Source organism: Motacilla alba, chromosome 10 (genome assembly GCF_015832195.1).
Source record: "Motacilla alba alba isolate MOTALB_02 chromosome 10, Motacilla_alba_V1.0_pri, whole genome shotgun sequence".
NCBI lineage: Eukaryota > Metazoa > Chordata > Aves > Passeriformes > Motacillidae > Motacilla > Motacilla alba.
Genome location: NC_052025.1, coordinates 11227406 through 11249980, shown reverse-complemented (window position 1 = coordinate 11249980; position 22575 = coordinate 11227406). Strand labels below are relative to the sequence as shown.

At 37.9% G+C, this 22575-nt stretch overlaps 1 protein-coding gene across 2 annotated transcripts; it reads left to right on the top strand.

Moving 5' to 3' along the window:
* Positions 1 to 246: 246 nt before the first annotated feature.
* On the top strand, positions 247 to 21342 carry BNC1 (basonuclin 1). 2 transcript variants are annotated; one of them, XM_038147578.1, is made up of 5 exons: positions 247 to 531; positions 12545 to 12647; positions 12808 to 13043; positions 14242 to 16163; positions 18239 to 21342. In XM_038147578.1, the coding sequence occupies exons 1-5, from the start codon at positions 523 to 525 to the stop codon at positions 18918 to 18920; spliced, it is 2952 nt and encodes a 983-aa protein (XP_038003506.1). In that variant the 5' UTR covers positions 247 to 522; the 3' UTR covers positions 18921 to 21342. The 2 variants fall into 2 exon arrangements, with proteins under 2 accessions (XP_038003506.1, XP_038003507.1); XM_038147579.1 differs by lacking the exons at positions 247 to 531; positions 12545 to 12647 and adding an exon at positions 13219 to 13265 and having other exon boundaries at positions 12931 to 13043.
* The last annotated feature ends 1233 nt before the right edge of the window (positions 21343 to 22575 follow it).

Sequence of the window (22575 nt, the reverse complement as noted above, 5' to 3'; positions counted from 1 at the left end):
ACACTCCGAGAAGAAGAAGAAAAAAATTGTAATAGGCCCTAGGTCAGCTGCATTGATTTAATGCATTACTTAGGCTGCCAGAGCAGAGGTAGAATCTCCTCGCACTGCATTAGGAGCGCCTCAAGCCTCCGTGACTCCTTTTGATCAAATCTCTGTGAAAGATGAGTGTCATGCCCTCTCCAAGCCAGCTGTGAGGGGACTGCCCTGCGACTGGAGGAGCGCGCTGGAGCACAGCACTCCGGGGCAGCGAGGTGAGAGCTGGCTGCAGAGGTGAGAGGCAGACACAACTTCGTACTGTAGGTCTGGAGAACACCAAGGGGGAGGATCTTATTTCACTCCCCTGTGCACAGCCTGAGCATACATCAGACCTTGAGGTGCTCAGAGTCAGACAAGAGTAAAGAGGCGTGTGATGGCTCTGCCTTAGTACTTGTACAGGCAGGAGTGTTTCCAGTACTTCTTTGTACAACTCACTGAGGGAATGGGAAACTGTTTTATAGCTCTGGAAACATAAGCACAGTAAGAATGTCTGAGGTAAGGAAAGTTCTTTGCAGTTCTATATGAATGTATGTTTTTACTGTGCAACTTTTACTTGTGGCTATGCACTGTGGAGATATAAAAAATGTTGCAATGGTGTTGTTTTGGGTAATGAACAATGGAGATGAGAGCTGTAGGGAGCTGTGCTCTGTATTTCTTAATTATGAAAAGATACTGTAAAAGTAGAAAACTAGTTACTGTAAAAAAAATCTGTCTTTTCTTTCTGCTGTGCACTGTAAACAACTGTGTGACTTTCCTGTTCTACAGTAAGTAATGCAGAATTGCAGGCTGATTATAATAAGCAGAGCCATCACTTGTGTAATTGTTTTCCAATTGAAGTAGTAACATGTAAATCATGAATACTTGACAGTGTTTAATTGTACAAGTCCTCAATATACATTAATAGCAGTAAAATCTGTGATTTGTGCCTCAGATGTGTTTTGAGTCAAGTGCTTTAACCAGATACATTATCATTATCATGACGTATAAATGCACTAGAGAGCAGACAACAATGTAATTTCACTACGAAGTTCTTTAGAAATTACCACTAAAGTGGAGTGTAATGTATGCCCTTTATGTACAGTTTATTTTTGACTATTTAGCATCCAGAAAATAAGGCAAGCAATTCTTTTCTTAGGATCAGTCTGTTTGTATTTTAGTAGGGGGGGAGCGGGGGGGTGGGGGGGAGGAGGTGGGTGGGTTTAAGTATGAGAGTGTGTGTGTGGGGGGGTCTGGGTTTTTAAATATATTGTGCCAATTAAGTGTCTTGTATTGTGATGCATTTAACTTATTTATTTGGATTTTTTCATCACACAGAAAAATAAACATGGTTTAATTGTTAGCTCATACATAATGAGGTTTTGTTAGGTGTGTTTAAGATGCAGCATTTTACTTTCTGGTTTATTAATTGGTCAAATACTTCCAGTTGTCTGTGTAACGAATTCTTGGTTTAAAAATGACGAGAGGGCAGATCACTAACCCAGGGGAGGACTACTGATATACACAGGCTGTGGTTTATCCTTCTGTAAAATCCTACGGATAAAAAGTGACACTTTTTTCCTCTTTCTTTTTCTTTTCTTTTTTTTTTTTTTCCCTTTCATTTTTAGATATTTTTCAGTTTGAATAACCTGGGAGCCAGGCAACAGTCTGGTATTTTGGGGATGTGGGAGAGAGAAAATAAAATAGACTAGTTTTGTTTTAATTTAAAACAAACCATTGTTTGAAAGGCATTTAACAGTCAATTTTCACATCTGATCTGAAGCTGGATTTTATTGTTCTCATTTAGTTGAGATTGTTGTTCAAGCAATTCCATATAAATTTTTGTAATTCATGTAACTACTTGGCTTCTTGAACCTCAGGAGCTGATTGTTTGTCTTATCTTTTGGTGAGCTAACTCTGCGTTATGTTGCAAAACCTTGGGGCATGTTGTGTTTCTTCGTGTTCCTGCAGTCTGCAAGTGAAGTCAGCTTCATTAGTTTCATGATGGCACATCAGTACATGGCTGGTGTTGCCGCTTCCTTCAAGCTACTCCCGGAGCATGATCTGGGCTGCCTTGGTTTGGATAAGCTTGTAAGGATTTGTCAGCCAGATGTGACAAGATTGTCAAGAGGCAAGTAAAGAAGGAGATCTGATATTAATCAGTGCATAGCTTGGAGCCAAACTTTCTCAAATGCAGTGTAGTAACATGTTCTTCTCATTTACTGCTTCTCTTTGTGGCTATAGAACTGCCACTGTCTGAGTTTGACGGTTAAAAGGGATGCCAGCTAATAGTCTTTAATTGTAAGGATACAATTCTAGGTGGGAAAAGATCATTTGCTTCTATTTTTAACATCCTTTTGGAAAATAAGTGCAGTTTGTTGTGAGATATGTAAGCGTTGTGTTAGACAAGAGTCTCTGTTTCTGTCCTTTGGTTTTAAAACAGTGAAAATGTGGCTCAGCTCTCAGTGCTAGAGGAGTGGGAGGTGGGGGAGTCTCACTCCACTCCAGGTCATGGGGCAAAGTGGGTCCATCATTATTTTAACTGCTAACAACAGTGTGTGTTGGTTTGCTTTGTTCTAGTGATTAGAACAATATACACTGAAGAATACCTTTCTAATTGCTCCTTTTACGGAAAAGGGAAAAATATGGACTTTTGAAGAACATATTGGCTATTGAACTCGATTATTTACCATTATATGTATAGTGCTGATAGTGGGGTTTTTAATAATCAGTGTAAATGTGCGGTTCTGTTTGAATTAAGCGCCAGAATTTTGAGCCGTTTGCAGCTTAATCAGACTTTTAACAATAAGTGAACACGTAAAAAAAAACTAATCCGATGGAAAATACATTTTTGTTATACTTAATATATTATATAGATTTTTGCTTGATTGATTTCTTAAAAGTAGTTATTCTGTTTATTCTTTGAACTACTGAACCATCTGCAACCTATTCAGAGCCCTAAGAATAATGGTATCTGCAAACATATACAAACATTTGGGAGAGCTGAATCTTCACAGAAATAGGAGAAATTATTGCAAATAATTTCACTTCACAGGCTTTTACTTGAACTTCTGCTTCCTGAGGCTGAGGTGAGGTTTGGCCTTTTGATACCAAATGTCTTGACTTCCAGCTTCCGTGTCTGTTCGTGATACTGTTAAAAGATCTGTTCCTACATATTGAGCATGTCATTCCATTTCCAATCCAACAAGCCAGTGAATTATTTGGTTTGCAGTAATAAAGACTTCATTGTAATGATGCTAAATACACCTCTGATAAAAATAGAAATGTTCTCGTTTTGGTTTAGATTACAGCTTTTGTTCCAGATACATGTTCTAAAAGCATTTTGAGATGATTTGGCATTTAGCAAACATTTTTCATGCAGATTTGAGCTGAAGTTTAGGTATGGATCTTGAATTCATTTTTCCATAAAATATCCACCAAAAGTAGGGGAGAAAAACTGATTTTGCCCTCTGGGTCATCTCATGTCCTTTCTGGCTTCAGTGGTGCAGTAACTCTCACAGTTCCTGTGTGCTGGAAACAAGCAGGTTTTGTCCTAGCAGATGCTACAGTCGAAGTTTTATAGCAAATGTCATTGCCTGTCTTCCTTTTAGTTTTTATTTCTTATTATTTTGTTGCTGTCATTTAAAAAAATTCTAGAGATTGAAATTTCAGTATCCAGACTCAAAAAATATTTTTGAGGGAATGAGGAAAAGTGGGGTTTTTTTAACCGACTTTAGTCATTTTAGTGTAAAGAACAATATTTCATTCCACACTTTAAAACCATTAGAGAATTTAAACAAAGAGGAAAAAAGTGTTAAAAAGAAAAATGCTATTTTTTTACTGCAAATTTCAAATATAAAAGATCATCAGTAAATAATAGGTATTTTTTCATGTGAGAGTAACTGATGTCTAAAAGCCAGGGGAAAATTTCCTCACCTGTGTTCAATAAAAAGGAATACTGAGTTTTAAATTGTGAAATTACCAATGGAGCTGCACTGTTGCGTAAAATATTGCATAACTGTAGCACCATAGATAATATCGTGTATGTGTACAAATAGTGTTTGGGTTTAAAATTTATGAAATTGCATTAAATGGAATTGTGTAACACTAAATATTTCAGAAAGCTGTTATTTCACTTTTATTCTTTAATCCATGCCTTCACTCCGTAACAGGAAAAAGGAAGAGATTTTAAGCATGTATATTTTATGGCTTTGAAACTTAAGCAGCGGTGCGAGGAGCTGAAAAATTTAGGATTGTCTTTATAACATTAACTCATCCACATTGCACACATGCACTATTTTATAAAATACGTGAAGAGTTAAAGATGTGTTTTAAAGGCCTTGCAGTTGATATATTCTAATATTCCTCATTTCTCTGATACTCGTGCATTTGTGTTCATAACACTTACTTCTTGCTAGCATGGGGCTTGGAGTTAAATATTTAATTCAACTGCAGTTCGTGGCTAGATCCTGTAGCTTCAGCATTTAGTGTAGCATGCTTGGCATGTCAGTATGGATAAGCAGTATGTGCACAACTTATTTGTTAGACTAAGTAGCATCTAGTGCTTTATTGCATAAAATTTCATGTCCTTTCTGTCCAGTGACTCACCTTTACCCCTAAAGTCTGACCAGTTTTTCTCATCAATATGCAGCAAGCTGTTACTCATTTTTGAAATGCACGAATAAGAATGATTTTTCCCTAAAATTTATTTTAAAGGGACATTACTTTAATATAGTGTGATAGATACACTGCTTAATACCAGCAAAATGTTTCTGACTTACACAGGCTAGGGCTCGTATGCTGTGGGAACTGTAGCATCACAGTCTGTTTCAGAATCAAAAGTAAATAACAGCTCTAAGATAATGATAACATGATGGCTTTCCTTCCTCAATTTGTATTTCTTGTTTTCATTTCCAAACCAAACCGTAAAAGAGGCTCTGCCTGTGTCCCTGAGGTGGACCGAGCTGTCTGTCAGCACTTACCTGTTGTTAACAAGTGAGATTAATTGCAGCATAAGCCAGTCTATCTACAGTCGTGCTGCTGAATGGCAAAATGAAGTTTTACTGTCCAGTGCTTTTTGTTTAGAGTAGCACTCGAGTGTGTGTGCTCACGCTCACATGCACACACACACACGAATTCTTCTCTCTTTATAATTATTTTGACAGTGCCATTAACAGGAGTTGCCCTAAGGGGCCCTGTAGGGTAAGTGACATGCACGAGGAGTGATTTTCATCCCACAAGTTATGCTGTGATTAAAGCTTGGCCTTACAGCATGGCTGCCTTTCTCAGAAGCAGCTCCTTGTGCTTCCTCGCCTGCCGCAGTGCCCGGGACTGCCCCAAGCTCCTCTCCCTCTGCCATGGGGCCTGAACCAGCTCTGGGTTGTGAGGCTGTGTCAGCTCACTCTCTTGTCTCAGCTCTCACTCCTAGACTCTTCTCACATAGAAAAAATTTTTAATGAAGTGGTGACATGGCGGACTGTCTTTTAAATCCACAAGAAAGGTTGACTTGACAGAGTGGTGCCATCCTGTGAAGGTATTATCTAATTTCACCTCTGTCTTACTGAGTTTATTCACTCTCCTCACACTTTTGTCTGGTTTTGAGGATATTTTAGTCAATTATTACAAGGACAATTAAACATTCTCAACTAAAAGTGCTCAGTTGCTCCCACAAGAGAGATATTTGTTCAAATTCTAGGCCAAAATTTGTTTTGTTCAGCCCCACAGAGGGAGAGGGCAATGGAGTAATGCAATTTGCTGCAGGCTCTGGGTTGTAAATATCCTGATTATGTGTGTTCTTAGGCTGTGGATGTTTAAAAGGAGGTCAGATTTTGGTATCTGACCCCAAATAAACAGTATGGATATATACATAAGGATCCAAATAATTAATGGGTTGTATTCCATCGTCTTATCTAGAAAATGTATTCAGTCGTGGATTTGTGTACTTCTAACAGAAAAATCATAGCATAATTCTCCCACAGAACAGGGGTAAGTGGGAGTGGAGTGGTAGCTACACCAGCCAAAATTTTCAGTAGAATAGGGCACGATCAACTTTTAAATCCATGGTTGGCCTCTGAAACAAAAGCTTTTTGTCTGGACTTTTCAAAGGTTCTTGCACCTCCTAAACTTGGTTGGAATAAATGGTTGGTGTGAATGAAAACCAGCCAGATTACCAAGGAGCCATTGTCAGATTAGGAACTGAGCTGTGAGTGTAACTTTAGTGTTTAGTGGCACTGTAAAAAGCAAATTGTGGCCCACCTCCACCCTTCCCATCTGTCTCCTAATCAGTCTCTTAAGCAGGAGACAATAATTTTCCTAAATTATTTTGCTAATAAGAAGTTTGTCATATGAATCATCTCAGGCCAGCATTTTTAATGGGTCTGAATGGAGAAGGTTGGAGCTATTTGGTCAGCTGTTTACTGTCACATCTGTGTACAACTTTTCTCTACTTAATTAAAAGCTCAAAATACAGAAGATATCAGGTATGTTTTCTGGATACAACAGGCTGCAAAGCTGGTTTGCTTTTTAGGAAAATTATTTGCTGTTACTTATGTTTATTAAATAACCATTAACAGCAGCTGTTACTTTGTAAGAAACAGATTTTTTTGATATAAGACTGTGAAAGTAATGTGTGCATTCAGTCCAATATAATTAGAAATCTTGTAAGGACATTTTTCTTATTTTAATAATTTTGTTTAATTATTTATTTTAAATTTTTCAAAGCTTTACTATAGAAATAATAGAACTTGCAGAAAACAAGTGTAGTGGATTAGGTGGAAATGTACTTGAATGCAAATCCCTTTGTTTCAGGGATAGGCTCAGACTGTGATAGGCAGGCAGTGTTTCTGTGCTGTGGTGGTGAGGAACTTTCCAGGACCTTAAACACGTGACAGAAGGAATACTGAGAAGGAATACTCACCACAATACTGAGCTGAACACGTGCAAGTTGTAGCATGGGCCAAGTCTTTGTGCAGAGTAACTCAGCTGAGCCTTGCTGTCAGACCTGTGCACATCAGTGTGCTGCAGTGCGCTGTTCTTCTCTTTTCCTGTTCCCAGTGTGTCTTCCCAGCTCCACTTACAGGCAGCACGGGGCTTCCATATTCTGTCCATCCTCCAGGCATCTTGTTACCTCTTTGAAGTGAGCATGTCAGGAAGAAGAAAATGGCCCAGAGCCTTTCCTTGAAGATGCTGCAGGGGCCCTGCTAATGGTCTCCACAGGCAGATGGGATTCAGAGCCTTTCTAAGCTGAGAGTACATTGAAACTTTCAAGGAACAATTAGAGTAAAGGTGCTTAATCCAACAGATTTAATATCAACATGTATTTCATGCCTAATTGTTGGGCTACATCTTCAACAAGTACTTCCGCCATTTCGAGCAGCCCAGCACATTTTTTGATTGTATGTGAAACATGCTGGCATATATTTTAATTCCTGTTAACTACAGAGAGCTCAACAGTGTGTTGAAAACTGAAGTCTGTCTTCAGGAGGAACAGACACAAGGACTAAATATGCCCTGTAGTGGACAGGGGGGATACAAATACATGTGGAATGGATAAAACCCCAGATATTAGTCTGATAAGGGTAAGCTGGATTGTGATACAGTGAAAGTAAGGTGAACAAAAGCTAAATTGAGAACTTGTTTTAAATCATGACAAAACTGACAGACAGTGTTATTTAGCAGCAGAATATATCCCAAGGGAAAGTGGCAAAAGTTGCCTAACAAACAATGGACAAAGCAAAGCTTTGCTCATTGAATCGTGTGGAAAAGGCACTGAGAGAGATGCTTATGATACGGGGTTTTTGATTTGTCTCTGCTTTCAGTGATTGTGCAAAGGATTCAAACACAAAAGTAATCAAGTGTAACTCAGTGAGGAAAAAGGAACTAATTTAAATTCTGCAAACACAAGAAACCTGGTGGATTATAATAAAAACCGGGAAGAAAAAATATGGACCAGAAGGGCAACTTCACACTCATTTATAATCACTGTTCTCTGTGAAAGGTGCACACAGATTTGGCCTTTCAGTTAGCTGTGACTGTACTTTCAATTTAAGAGATGGTAAAGGTATCTACCCCTTTACTTCCCTTGCAAATATTTTACAAGGAGTAAGCAAGAAAATACTTCCAAATAACCAGACCTATGTCCCGTGTTTAATTTTTTTCTTCCCCCACAGTAAATCATGCCTTTCTCCACAAACATTGTTACTGTGGAGCCTCTGTGCGTCTGTTCTGCAAATATGGGATTTGTCCCACTTCTTTGCTATAGGATTAGTGTTCACCAGTGGTGGGTTACATATACTCAGTGGGATGATTATGATGATGAGATGGCCATAGGAGATAGGGCTTGTTGCTAGAAACCCTCAAGAGAGGGCAATGAAGGCAGTATCTGCTATAGCTCATCTAATGAAAGTTTCTCTCATGTATTTGTTTCCTTTAACTCCTATTCCTTCTTCCAACTTGCATTTTAAACTGATAGAAATTTTTAAGACCTGCCTGCAAAATATATTCCTGTAACCTGACATCAATGACACCATTTTGTCAGTAATCCTCATAGCAGAGCAAGGAAGCTCTCAAGCTCTTCATGTGATGGCAGTAGCTTAAAAAAAAAAAGGCCGCAGTTTATTAAGTGGAGAGAAACTTCGTGCAAAAAAGGCAAGGGTTTTTTTAAATGACAGAAAGTGAGGTTGCTAACCTGCGCATTTCTGTTGTTAAATAGCACCAGGGTAATGTGGGACTTGCTCTTCCATGTTACTGGTGTCTGCACTTGCAGCCCTTGCTGCGTGCAGGGACCCAGAGCAGCTTTCCAGCATGAGCACAGATCTCCAACTCGGTCCTGACAAGATCTTCAATATTTCCTTGATTCTTAATTTATTTCCCAAGCCAAAGTGCTGTCAAACCAGAACCCTCTTAACACTGAATGAGATTGGATACGCTTATCATGCCCTTCTTGTCTTGTTGCTTTTTTTTAAACCTGTTGTATGTTGCAAGTAAGCATAGGTCCCGTGAGACTGCCTCAAACTTGCTTTGTGAAATGAAGCCTGATTATATACCCAGAATCAGCATGAGTATGTCCCATTAGCCTGGGCTTTACCTTCGCTGTGAGGGCTGTGAGTGGGTTGCAAAGAAACATTCAGTAACTTTTGAAGCATAATTGAAGCCACATCAATATCTGGCAAAAAAAGGATGTGAGCAGGCGTGACTTTCAAGCAGCACATGTTAAGGTGCAATGATGAGTAGTCAGATGCTTTTCAGTGACCAGTTTAATGGTTAATGTCTGTCTTGTAATGAGGGATCATTTTTATTTGAAGTTCAGCATTCAGATTCCCACGGTCGTGCTGGTAAAACCACTGAACATTTTGATCAATCTTTTCAACTCTATTTTTTAAAAGAGTTAAGAAAGTGGGTCTGATAATGGATTAGGAAAGATCCATTTGTGAAGGAGAGAGTGACTGGAAAGCAATAGCAAGATCCTTGATGATAGCATAAGATTCAGTTTTTAGACCATCTGCCTTCTGTTTCTAGAAAATGAAATTAAATAATGATGTGAATGAAAGGATTGTACTTTAAAAAATTTCCACTGTAATTTCCTTCTACATTTCCAATCCTTTAATTATCATTTTCAAGCTTTGCATCTATGCAATACCGAAAGTTATTTCTTTGTTCTGCAGAATGAAATTGTGTGTACATTCCACTTGTTGGGAAAATAAAGCTTATTAAAAGACTTGATATAATTACAGTACCTTAGAATAGGTTATTAAGGACAGTAGGATTAACGGGCAAAAGACAAGGGTATTATTTTCATGAAGTATTGCTAAATTTCTTTTCAATCAAGTCCGATATGTGTTAATTTGGGAGATAATCAAGGAGCATATTTTACAAATACCTTTTTAAGTTGAACAGTGAAAATTTAAAATTGTTATTCACTGATTATTTCAGAAGTTAATTTTGCTTTGTTATATATTCTGTGTCTATATATATTATTATAAATGTTGCTAGAAAAGCTTTAGGAGGCATAGACTGTGACAAGCACAAATGAAGTGAAATGCTAAAAATCTGAAAAATCAGTTGTTTCTTCTTAGGGATTGTTTCAAGTCATTTTTTAAGTCAGCACAGATTCCCCGATTCGAGGGTGCATCTTTCATATGCACCAGGATGCAAGCTAACTCCTTCTAGTTTCCAGAAGCAATAATGTGACTTGAGAGAGCTTCAGTTCAATATTTAGAATAGAGGGGGAACTCTACTCCCTTTGGAACAGCTGCTTTCATATATGTAAAACAAAATGCCCTCCTTTTACTTGTTCCTGTTTTGGCATGTGCAGTCTTCTACACAAACACAGGAAAGCAAAATAAACATATGTGCCATATAGAAGAATGCTCTTCCAGAAAGCTATGAAATGCAAAATTTGGTGGGGTGTATCTTACTTGTCCAAGTACACAAATTAATAGAAAAAGTAGTTTTAAAGGTCAGTGATTTGTGGAACATGTCCAAAGGAAAAGGAATTTTAAAAATTTTGGAATCTCAATTAACTTATCATCATGACAGCTTTTTTCATTGTGCAGATTTCTGTTACTTCTTGCAGAAAAAGGAAGTACTCTTTTGTAATTTTGTCTGAAGGGAATGTAAAAGATGCATTTATGGAATGCACTGCACCTTACTGAACCTAGAAGGGTTGCCTGTGGAAGAGCTTCAGTCCAGGCAAGTCACAGAATATTACGTATGCAGAGAGGCAGAAGATTCAATCTGCATTATTGTTTGAGATCTTGTGGTAGAAATGAATCCACAGTCAACTACACCTTTTCTTCCCCCATCGTTTCCATAAGAAATTTATGGCTTTTTATTGTTATGTGGAAGTATTTTAGCATCTGAGTGAAAATATATCCTCCATTAAAATGAAGCAATACTGCATAGGGTATTGATGTGTATTTTATGACTTTATGGGGAGCAAGAGCTTTTCTCAAGAACACGGGATTTTGCAACGGCTCCTTTAAAAGATTAAAGGCAAAGTGATTCAGAGATTTCAAGAGCCTTGTTGCCACTTGTTCCAATTCTTCAAATACAGGCAACCCTCAGCATCAAGTCGCTGCAGTTTGGAGATGTGCATGTAAGGCAACTCCTGGATAAGCCAAATTCTGAGATTTTAAAATCTCCCTCCAAATCCATTACTGTGAAGTGCCAGACATCCAAATGTCATGAACATGCTTGTTTATAGTAACCTTTTGTATGCAGTGTCTTCTTGTGCCCTGAGTCAGCCAGAAGCTGCAAGTCTAAAGAAATGCCCGTTGCAAATCTCAGTGAGATTAACTTTCTGCCATGTACTTTTGAGTTTAAATGTTTCTTGCATCCATCTTTCATAGCAAGTTTTTGGACAGTCAGGCTTCCTTGTATGTTTTCTGAAGTGCCAGTGTGGGAATGCAACATTTCCTTTTTTCTTCAAATCTTACCTTACTTTCCTGTAGGTATGTTGAGGAGTAGAAGTCCCCATTTTGCATAAAACCTTAGGAGAGGGGACATTAATTTAAAAGCAGAAAAATGCCAACATTTTTCAATTGCATGATCTAACTCTTTTTCATTATTATTCCAGTGAAGATATTCTTCACATCAATTTCTTTGCTTTCTCTCCCTCAATAAATATTCTGTTTATGCAGGAACTATTCTCTGTGCCAGATCCAAGCAGTGCAGAATCCTGCAAAAGTTTTGCTCTGTAGTAAATCCCTCAGGACCTTTAACTAGGACCTCCAAGTTGTCTGTTTGCCTTCTCCAGCAGATGGGCACATACAGCAGAAATCATATATTCCAGGAAGCCAGTTTGTATCACCCCATTGATTAGGGACATCTGAATACTAATTTGATTTGCACTATAGATGACCTTGGTAAGAGTAAAGTTATGTACAATTTGAACTGTGCAGCTGGTGTTCTGTGTGCTCTATTTTGCTTTCAAAATGTGATTGTTTAGACTTTGACCAGTTGGAGTACGTTTTGGTGAACTTTGTTGCTGAGGAGAATTAGTGAACTCCTGTGTCTTTGACAGAATACAAATATTTCATGTGAATTCTGGGTGTGTAGGGCATGGCATCTGTGCAGAGCTGATGCATTGCTCATTAGAACTTGCAATACTGCAGTATGGAGTGCCAGCAAAACTGTAAGAGGGGTCTTTCATCTGTACAGCTTTGTTTTCAAACCTTCCTGAGAAAGTGATCATATATGGGATCATAGCTTAGATGAATACATAATTTATAACAATAATTGTTATGAAGGTGCTTCAGCCTAAATAAATCCACAGAAGTGTTGCTATGTATATTTTAAATATTCTGCTTCCATGTTACTGTAGTGTTTCTGCTGGTGACTCGACTCTTCTAGGCAGAGGTAGCCTTGTATAACTCGGGCTTTGCCTGGGTTACTTACTTTGCACATTGATAGGTCTGTGTTGGTATGTAAATTCTGTCGTCATGTGGATTTTATGGGGGTACTGTAGATGTATAATCTGCACACTCTGAACGGTGCTCATATATTACCTATCATGCTTTCCATTGATCTCCAGGCTATCCGCTGCACTCTCGTGAACTGTAGTTGTCAGTGTTTCAAACCTGGGAAAATAAATCAACGACAATGTGACCAATGCCGGCATGGATGGGTAGCACATGGTAATATTTGTTTTTACAATCTATAGAAAACCATTAGCATCCTCATAACTATTACATGCTTTTTATGTCCCTCCTTAACCCCCACCCCAATATTAGTTGCATTTCATTTTCTCTTTCTCGGGACTGAAGCTTATTTACATTTTGTGATTTTTATTTTCAGCCCTGAGCAAACTAAGGATTCCCAACCTCTACCCATCAAGCCAAGTAGAAATAGTTCAATCCAATGTTGTCTTTGATATCAGTAGCCTCATGTTATACGGAACACAAGCCATTCCTGTACGCCTTAAAATTCTGCTTGATCGGCTTTTCAGTGTTCTGAAGCAGGAAGAGGTGATACAGATTCTCCATGCTCTGGATTGGACACTGCAGGATTATATACGTGGATATGTGCTGCAGGTATTTAGAGGGGCTTTTAAAATAAACATATGACCCTTAAGTAGTTTTCTATCTTAATCTTCTCAGTGGTTCACAATGTGTTAACAGTGTGGCATATCTGAAAGGCATAGACACATACAATCTTAATGCCAGAAAAGAAAGGGTGGATTTCTGGTGATTGGTCTCTTTTTTTTAGTTGGACTTAATTGAAATCTTTCTACTTGCTGAAATCTAACAACAAAGGTAAGCAAAAATCAAAATCAAAAGTTACTGGTGTTGTATCAAAGTAAAGGCTTTAGAACTTGTTCCAGTATTATTTAAACAGTGAGTTTGCTTTTATACAGCAGAATAATACATCAAGAAATAAACTTACCATTATTTAAAACACCAGGGACAATATTAATCTCTGGTAGTGCTATCGACCTTACTGGAGCTGCAGCCAGAGTGTATTTGGCCCTCTGTGCTTACACTGATGTTAGTCCTTGCTGCTGTGGAAGTTACCTTTTATGTAAAGTAACATTATGATCTTACATTATGACATGAATCAATATTTAATGGTCTTGATAATCTTGCTTTTTAGTGTTAGGATTAAAAATATGGAATCAATTACCTTGAACCTCTATCACATGAAAAATTTATAATGTTACGTTCTTCATCATCTTAGAAACTCTTACATGCACTGTGAAAAATCTCAGTAGGCCATCAAATACATGTTCTGTGATAAAATATTTATTGTAGTTATTGGGAAAAGTTAGGCATAGCTCGAGTTTGAAAGAACTCCAACACTAGTGTAATTACAGCTGTGCTCTGTGAAAACTGGCAATAGATCAATATAGGTTCATTTGTTCTCTGATCTTAGTTGCTTGGAAGATTATTAAACTTGCAATGAAAGAATACTTGACTTAAATGAGGAGCTAAATCTTGGTCTGATTGCTCCATCTCTCCTGTCTGTGCTTACAGGATACTATCTGTTGTTCAAATAACGTGTCTTAATTTTTGTGAAAAAAACAGTTTATTGGAAAGTATTACTGTTAGTTCAGGAAGAAGTAATATCACCAATGTTATAAAATTTTGAAGAAATTATCACAGAATTCACATTTATCTCATTAAGTTGAATTTTTAAAATTTTTTGCTGGAGAATAAAAAAAGAGATTTGAGGGGAAGAGGTTTTTGTTTGCCTTAACTAATGTCTAACTCATTTAAATATTTTTGGCTTTAGGATGCTTCAGGAAAGGTGCTGGATCACTGGAGCATAATGACCACTGAAGAAGAACTGGCTACTTTGCAGCAGTTCCTTCGCTTTGGAGAAACTAAGTCTATTGTAGAGTTAATGGCAATTCAAGAGAAAGAAGGGCAGTCGATCATAATACCACCACCAACTGCCAATTTGGATATTAGGGCATTCATTGAGAGCTGCAACCCACACAGTCCTAATTTTTCTGCTTCCTTGGACAAAATGAGTCCCACCAACATTCATCCCTTTGAGAATATTGTAAATAACATGGCTTTCATGCTGCCGTTTCAGTTTTTCAGTCCAGTGCCTCCACCTTTGATAGGTTCACCACCAGAAAGACATTTGATTGAGCAAGGTCAAGACCATAGCAATGAAACCAAACAAGATCTTCAGATACCATTTTCTGAAAGCAGTTTCTTAACTTCTAGTTCTGCACCATTTCAAGTTGATAATGAGAGGAGCATAAATGGCCCAGATATCACTAAAACAGAAGATGATGCTCTTTTAAGTGATTCCAGTTCACATAATAAAGCAGCCAAGCTTGAAATGACAGCACTATCTCCAGAAAACAAAATGAAATCTGTCGAAAAAAATACTGGGCCAAGGAAAGGGCGTGTCTTCTGCACTGCATGTGAAAAAACATTTTATGATAAAGGTACTTTGAAAATACATTACAATGCTGTTCATCTGAAGATAAAGCACAAATGCACCATTGAGGGCTGCAATATGGTGTTTAGCTCTCTGCGTAGTCGAAATCGTCATAGTGCAAATCCTAACCCCAGACTCCATATGCCAATGAACAGAAATAACAGGGATAAAGATCTAAGAAATGGTTTGACCATTGCTGGACCTGGAGATAGTAAAAGGACAGAATTCACAATTTTAACTCCGGATAGCAGAACTATTTCCAGCTATGCCAGCTCTTGTACAGATTCAAAAGGCCAGGCTGGATTTTCCAGTATTGGACATAACGGTGTCCTCTTTCCAAACCTGAAGACAGTACAGCCTGTTCTTCCTTTTTACCGTAGTCCAGTCACACCAGCTGAGCTTGCCAATACTCCAGGTACTCTTCCTTCTCTGCCTCTTGTTTCTTCCTCAATACCAGAGCAGCTTGTTGCCAATGAATTGCCATTTGACGTGCTCCCCAAGAAGAAGTCTCGCAAGTCCAGTATGCCCATTAAGATAGAGAAAGAAGCTGTTGAGACACCCCATGAAAGTAGCGATGTTGCCAGTTCTGAAGATGATTCACGCCTGCAGGGGGTAAGCGATGGAGAGCTTGAGACCTGTGAGCATAAGATAGAGAAGCGGGTGACCGACAGGGTGGAAAAGCACCCCCATTCAGGTAATTCATGGAAATCTCTCTCTGGGGTAGAGGGCCCAAAGTATTTTGAATCTGTCTTTGCACCAAATAACAAATACATCGAGGATATCTCTGAGAATGAATTGCAACACTGTGAGAAAGAGGTTAAACCAGAAGAAAACCAGCCATTAAAAATAGTTTCCCATGAGATTATATATGAAGATCCAAAACACCACCACAGTGATGTTATAAAACCAATGACTGAACCCCCCATGTATATTAAAGAGCAGTCAAAGCAAAGGATTCCTAAAAATGACTGCCCTGAATTGCAACACCACTTGCTGACCGGGGGCTTTTTCAGCACTTTGTCAAACAGGGGTGCTGCCATTCCTTGTTTTGAAGACTCTAAAGATATGGATCATGTCAGTCAACATGCACTAGGGATTCAGAAGGAAGAAAGCCGCTTTCATTGTGACATCTGTAAGAAGACTTTTAAAAACCCTTACAGTGTAAAAATGCATTTCAAAAATGTACATCTCAAAGAAATGCATATTTGCACAGTTGAGGGCTGTAATGCTGCTTTCCCTTCTCGTAGAAGTCGAGACAGGTAAGAAAATTATAAACAAAATTGTATTTATTTTACCATCACAATGGAGCCTAATTTGAAATTAAAATGAGTGTTTGAGGAATGGAGCCTACAAATATTTTCTGTGTATCCTCATATAACAGGTATGATAACTTATCAGAACGTTCTTGAAATGAAAATCCATTGAAAGAAACATTTCCTTTCCACAAGACTACAAGGTATTAAATAAAGCCATGAAAATTTCATAACTGATAAAGACTGCAGTAGTTGAAAGAATACTTTAGTACATAAAGGGAAAGCCATAAGGGTATGAATTCAGCAATTTTTCAGTAGATGCATGTGTGGACTTACATGTTTAATATGTAATTTCATGTATATTTTAATGTATACAGTGTTTTTAAAGAAAAAGCAATGAGGTCAATTTAGGAAATCTTCACTTGCCCTTATTTTTTCTTTACTCAAGGATTTGGAACAGACTGGTGAGAAAAGCCCATAAGAAAAGCAAGATTAGTCTTTGTCAGCCCAAAATTAACCTTAGGCAGTGGTAGTCAAACTAACACTATCTGGTGTTTATCCATATCAGTAGTGCTTTTCTGTGAGATTAAATACTAATTTCTAAACTAAAGCATGAGCTTGATTCAGTTTAATGTTCATTTCAGTACTGTATTGCTGTAATTCATTTTATTTCAACCTATTTTGCACATAAACTGAGCAACAAGTGCTGAAGCTTTGTTGTTGACCGTCAGTAATGTATCTGAAGTGGTCAGTGGTAGGTAACCAACCTATTCAAGTGCAACGAAGTGTTACGAGTTTTCCAAGTGTGTAGCGGTGTTAGAGCAGCTTTTGGCTGCAGGAAGCATGCCTGGATAGTAGTTCAGAGTGACACGCGGTTTAGATTGTCTGTAATCTGCTAGGAGTGCTGGAGCCAGCTGATGCAATCCAGAGAGAGGATGAGCCGGTCTCTGAGGACTGGCCGCTGCATCTGAGATGCACAGATTCATCTGCTGCTGGCAGGGTTTCATACCCTGCTCCTGCATCTTTCCAGATGTGAATTCCTCTCCACTGTAATTGCGATATGGGCCACAGGAAAGAGGGCCAGCAGTAAGATTTGCATTCACATGCCATAAATTCCTTCCCACACCAATATGTTGAGATGAGTTTTCACATAGGTGCTTTTTGGAAGATGGCTTTAAAAAAAAAAAAAAAAAAAAAAGACAAGCAAGCTCAGAAGTCATTTCACAAACTTCATACAAAACAATAGTTATTTGGAGCAACTTTGCAGAAGTTTCTAGACTTTATCATAGAGTAGTGTGACTACAAGTGCCAAACATTTCTGTGCCTTTCTGAACAATTCATGGTTCTGTTTAAACCATGATGGCAAGGAGAAAGACAGATGTTTTACCAGTATTACAATAAGCTCAGCCTTCTAGACAGAGCCTGTAAGTTCCCAGTGAGCTGATTGATAATATTCAGTGAGGAACAGTGATTCTGTATGTTTTGGTGGTTTTAAACTGAACCCAGAGGTGCCTGTTTGAAAACTGCAAGTTGTATATATTTCAATTTTCCTTTTTCAAGGAAACTTCTGTCAAGAAAAGGCTCTGTACTGATGAGTACAGCTGCATCCTGGACATGGTTAGAGTACATGGGATCATCAACATTTTTTGCAAACTCACGTGTCAATCCTTTCCTGCTTTGTCCATTGGGAAAGAATCTTGTTTCTTACCCTCCTCAGTCCATTCTCTGATCTCAGTTCAGTTTACAGGATTTTAGTCTGCCTCCACCTCTTTTAGGCTTAGCACTGGATCTAGCAGAGCAGCCAGCTACCCCCAAAGCAAGTGAGAATCTTAAACATGGATTGCTGTAGAGTTATTGCATGGAATCTGATCTATGCCAGTGCAAGCAAGTTCAGAAACCCAGTCGCATGTGTAAATTGTCCATGTGCACTCTGTGTGGTAGTTGGTCAAATCTGAGGTATACAATTCATGCATGCTACTAAATAATGATTTTCCTTTTTTTTTTTTTGTTTATAATCATTTTGAAACAGCTGCTAAGTGAGGTCAAACACTTTCTTGCTAAGCTTGTCTTTGTTCTTCTAGACATAGTTCAAACCTAAATCTTCACCATAAACTTCTGACTAAAGATACACTGGAATTGAACAACCATTTCAATGCAACATACCTCTTGAAAGACATGGCTAAGGAGTTTTGCCAGGATGTCTCTTTAAAACAACACGTTGGACGTACTTCTGTAATCTTCAAAGGAATGAACAGAACAGGCAGCTACATTTTTCCAATGAGCAAAATTGCAGAACCCTGTTCTGAGAGTTATGGATATGATCCATTAAATGATGGAGCTGTTCTGGATCTAAGCACTACTTCCAGCGTTAAATCTGAGAGCAGTGCTCATTCTTCTTGGGATTCTGACGGAGGAAGTGAGATATGCACCATGCCCTTGGATGATAGTGATGAAAGCTGTGAAGGACCCAGCCTAATGCCCAATGATGAACTCTACCAAGACTGTTCTCTAATTGAGAAAGCTAATCAAAACTTGATAAACTTACCTTCCAGTTTGCCAATAACTTGTCATATATGTCAAAAAACATACAGTAATAAAGGAACTTTCAGGGCTCATTACAAAACTGTGCATCTCCGCCAGCTCCACAAATGCAAAGTCCCAGGTTGCAACACAATGTTTTCATCTGTTCGCAGTCGGAACAGGCACAGTCAAAACCCCAATCTGCACAAAAGTCTGGCTGGGTCACCAACTAGCTTACAGTAAGATCAGACTGATCTTAATTTATTTCTGCTAAGAACTAATCATTTCAATTAAGGAATGTGTTAACATTAGTTTTATTTAAGCTCATTTGACTTCTAGCTCACTCAGCAACCACAGTCAAATTCTTTTCTCCTGTGTGTGCTCTCCAGCAGTTTCAGTTAGCAAAGCTTGGTGCTGTAGTTTTTGTGCAATTGTTTGATGTTGAATAGCTAAAACTTCTGTAAGGAAAAGAAGACATCTTAGAAATGGGGGTAATAGGGAGACATTAATCAAACTATTTCTGATACCTGTGAAGTATTACTGGCCACAATAGGAGCTTCAAATGAGAACCATCATTGCTTGTGTTTACATGTTAAATGGGTTGTTGTGTTGTGTAAGAAATGAGGAATGATCGGGGTGAGTTTCCTCTGGTTGGGTTGAGAATTTTGAGGCTACCATTTCATTCCTGAGACCTTAGTCTGAAGCTGACTTGCAGTGTTAGTAGAACAGAATATATGTACCTAACTATATCCCAAAATCCAAAGGAGAAAATACAAATTTGGGGAAACTGCATAAAGTCCAAATCTTCTGAAAATCCTGCAGTCCTTATCTTTAAGTTTGCATTTCACTTCAGTAAAGATTACAGTATTTTGGATTTCTTAAGAGTTCAATACCATTTGCTTTGCAAGAAAAGGGGCTACTTAACTTGTTGGCAGAATAGCCTGAATAAATCTGAGACATTCTGATAAATTGTAGTGGTAGAATGAATAGGTTAAGCTAAAATTTCTAAACTGTTGCAAATGCATCCATAAAATAAGGGAGAAAATAAGCCCTTTAATTTAAAATGCACTTTTTGAGTTCTGCTTTCAGAAAGAGAAAAGTTTTATTAAAATAGGAGGAAGAAAAAAAGGAAAAAATCCCCAACCAAATTTCCAAACTGCTTAGGAGTTTGAGGGTGCAATTCTAAGCCTCTGAGAGAAAGTGATAAAATGGATGCAATAGATAGATCCATCTTTTATGATGCAGCAGTTATTTTCTCTTACCAGTGGGGGATAACATGTGTTGATCTTTGTAACAATAGAAGAATGCTTATTCTCATTCACACCTCTTTTTTTGTAAGAACTTTGTTCAATATCTGTTAAAATGTTTCATATCTTTGAGGTTGCCCCTGTAATTAACAGTATTCTGCATTACGTTCTATGCACTTAAGAAGACTGGCCTTGCATTGTATTTAAAAACACTTTAATATTTAATTTGTAGTCACATCATACAAATGCTGTGTGTGTACTTGTGGTGTGTCCTTTTTCTGTCATTTGCAAAGAGAAAAAGAAATAAGAAAGCAAGTCATACAGTACCTTTTTTACGTTATTCCACCAGTGGAAATCTGTTGATCAATTCTAGTATGCAAGCATGACATTGACAGCACAATCTGTACATATTATACCAAAGTGCTTACAGTATTTGTGGTTTCTAGAACTAGCCTAGTTTTCCAGTATAACTGGATCTTAGTCTTTATTCATTTTTGTGACTGAATAAAAATAGACTGAAATTCAGGATTTCATATGTATGTAGAAAGAATAGTACAATGCTATTGCCATTTGTCTTGATGTTTAACTTATTCTAAAAAATACTATGGTATTGTAACCATTTCATATTGTATAAAAGAAACAAATGTGGACTGATTATTTCACCAATTCTTTTGAAAACTGTTTTGTGTGTGAGTATGGGTTATGCAAGGAAAAAACATGACACAGTTGTAAATGTTTGTGCTCACTAGAAATGGTTTCCATGCGTTGTGTAAAGTAATCTTCTATTTTTTTAATTTACTGTAGGTTTATGTGATATTTAAAATAATCCATTTGTGCTTGAAGCCGTCAGGAAAAAATATTAGCCTGAGGAACGTTGTGCCATTGCTTTGAGGTTTTGTGTTCTGGGGGAATCGGTATTTTGGTTTTTTTTGGGCAAGTAAGTGGTGTTTGTTTGTTTGAGGTTTTTCATTGTTGTTTTCTTTGGATTTTTAGTAGCAACTCATATCAGTGGGGGTCATAGTTTGAAAGCTACGGGCACAATCACAGGAGACACAATTGCTCCCAGCCTTTTGATAGTATAAATCAATTATTTGTTATCCAGCTATTTCAAGCTCTCTTTTTTTATACACCTATATATACACATATATATAAACCTCTTTGTTTAATCATTAACTGGTTTTTTGAAAAAATGTGATGTAAACAAATGTAATGCCCATTTATTTAGTTTTCACTGTGTCAAAAAAAAAAAAAAGAAATACATTTGTATACCCTAATAATTTTGTATGTGTTAATAAAAACCAATAATAATGCCTCTGGTTGATTCAGAAAAGTAGGCTTTTTTGCTTGAAAATACTGCTATTCCTAATTGTTATTTTAAAAAAAGAACCATTTCTGAGAACACCTTCTGTCTGTAGAGAGCACTGGTTTGACAATGGTACTAACTTATTCCATAACAGGGAAGTGTCATTATATTAATGAGCCATTAGAAGTAATGTAATAAATGTTGTCAGATATTTATTGATTTTTTTTTTTCCCCTTTGTGCAGTAGGCAAGGGTAGAGGTTCGTTTAAAATCTGTCAGCTAAAGAGAAGGTAAATATCTCATCATTGAGAACTACACTGAAAGATATTTTGTGCCCTCTTTATTCTGTATACTTTGGAAGGGTTTGGTGGGGTTTTTTGTTATTTCTCCAAAATCTGGACAGGATGGGAGATTTCTCAGAATAGGCTAACCCTTAGTACCCCTAGAGCAGCATATGTATCTCATGAAGCGTTTGTGTAGCTCCCTCCTCCTAATGACCACAATGTGGCTGGACCAAGCCTTGACATCTCCTGTTAGTTTTAAATACGTGTGATGCTTATAGCAGCCCGTATCACATATTCACCACAGATGTTGAAGGAAGTAACCTCACTTCAGAATAGTAGTACCATTATTTTTGGAGCTTTTCAGAGTCGGTCTGGAGAGCTGAAGCAGCTTCCCCTGGCTGGGGCTCAGTTCCAGAGATGTTCACATCTGCAATCTGTGAGTATGTGCAGTTGGGGGATCAAATCTTTGCCTGAGATTTGAACTGGGCCTGGGCATGCCCACCCTTGCTACTTGAGTATGTTGCTCCTTTTTTATTTTTATTTTTTTTCTTCTCCCTTAGAAAACAAGAACCTCAAAAGCTAGATCCTGTCGTCTTTCTGTGGCTCCAAAGAAGGCACGGGTGCACACTGGGGGGTAGCCACTCCGAGCATCCAGTTTCAGAACACAGGTATTCTGAATAGTTTGTGGTAGCAAATCTATGTCCCTTTGGAACAATGAACGTCCTGGTATTTACAGGAGTATTTGCAGAAATCTATTTTGAATGGAGTGTAAGGAATCTGTTTTTATAGCCCCAGTTTAAGTACTTTAAAAAGAACTGTGGCAAAACCAGAGGCTGTTGTTTCTAGTGAATCTTTACTGAAGGTATACACTGCAAAACCCAGCGAAGTGGAGAAACAAGTTCTGAAAATACCTGTCTGATGCCCTGTGTTGAATAGGGAAGCCTAAAAAACAGCTAACTACTTGGACTTAATCCAGGGATATTTAAGTAGAGTGCCAGGTCCTCCTTGAAAAGGGTTCATGAGCAATTTCTGATTAATCAGCAATAGATTTAAGAAAGGCAGCTA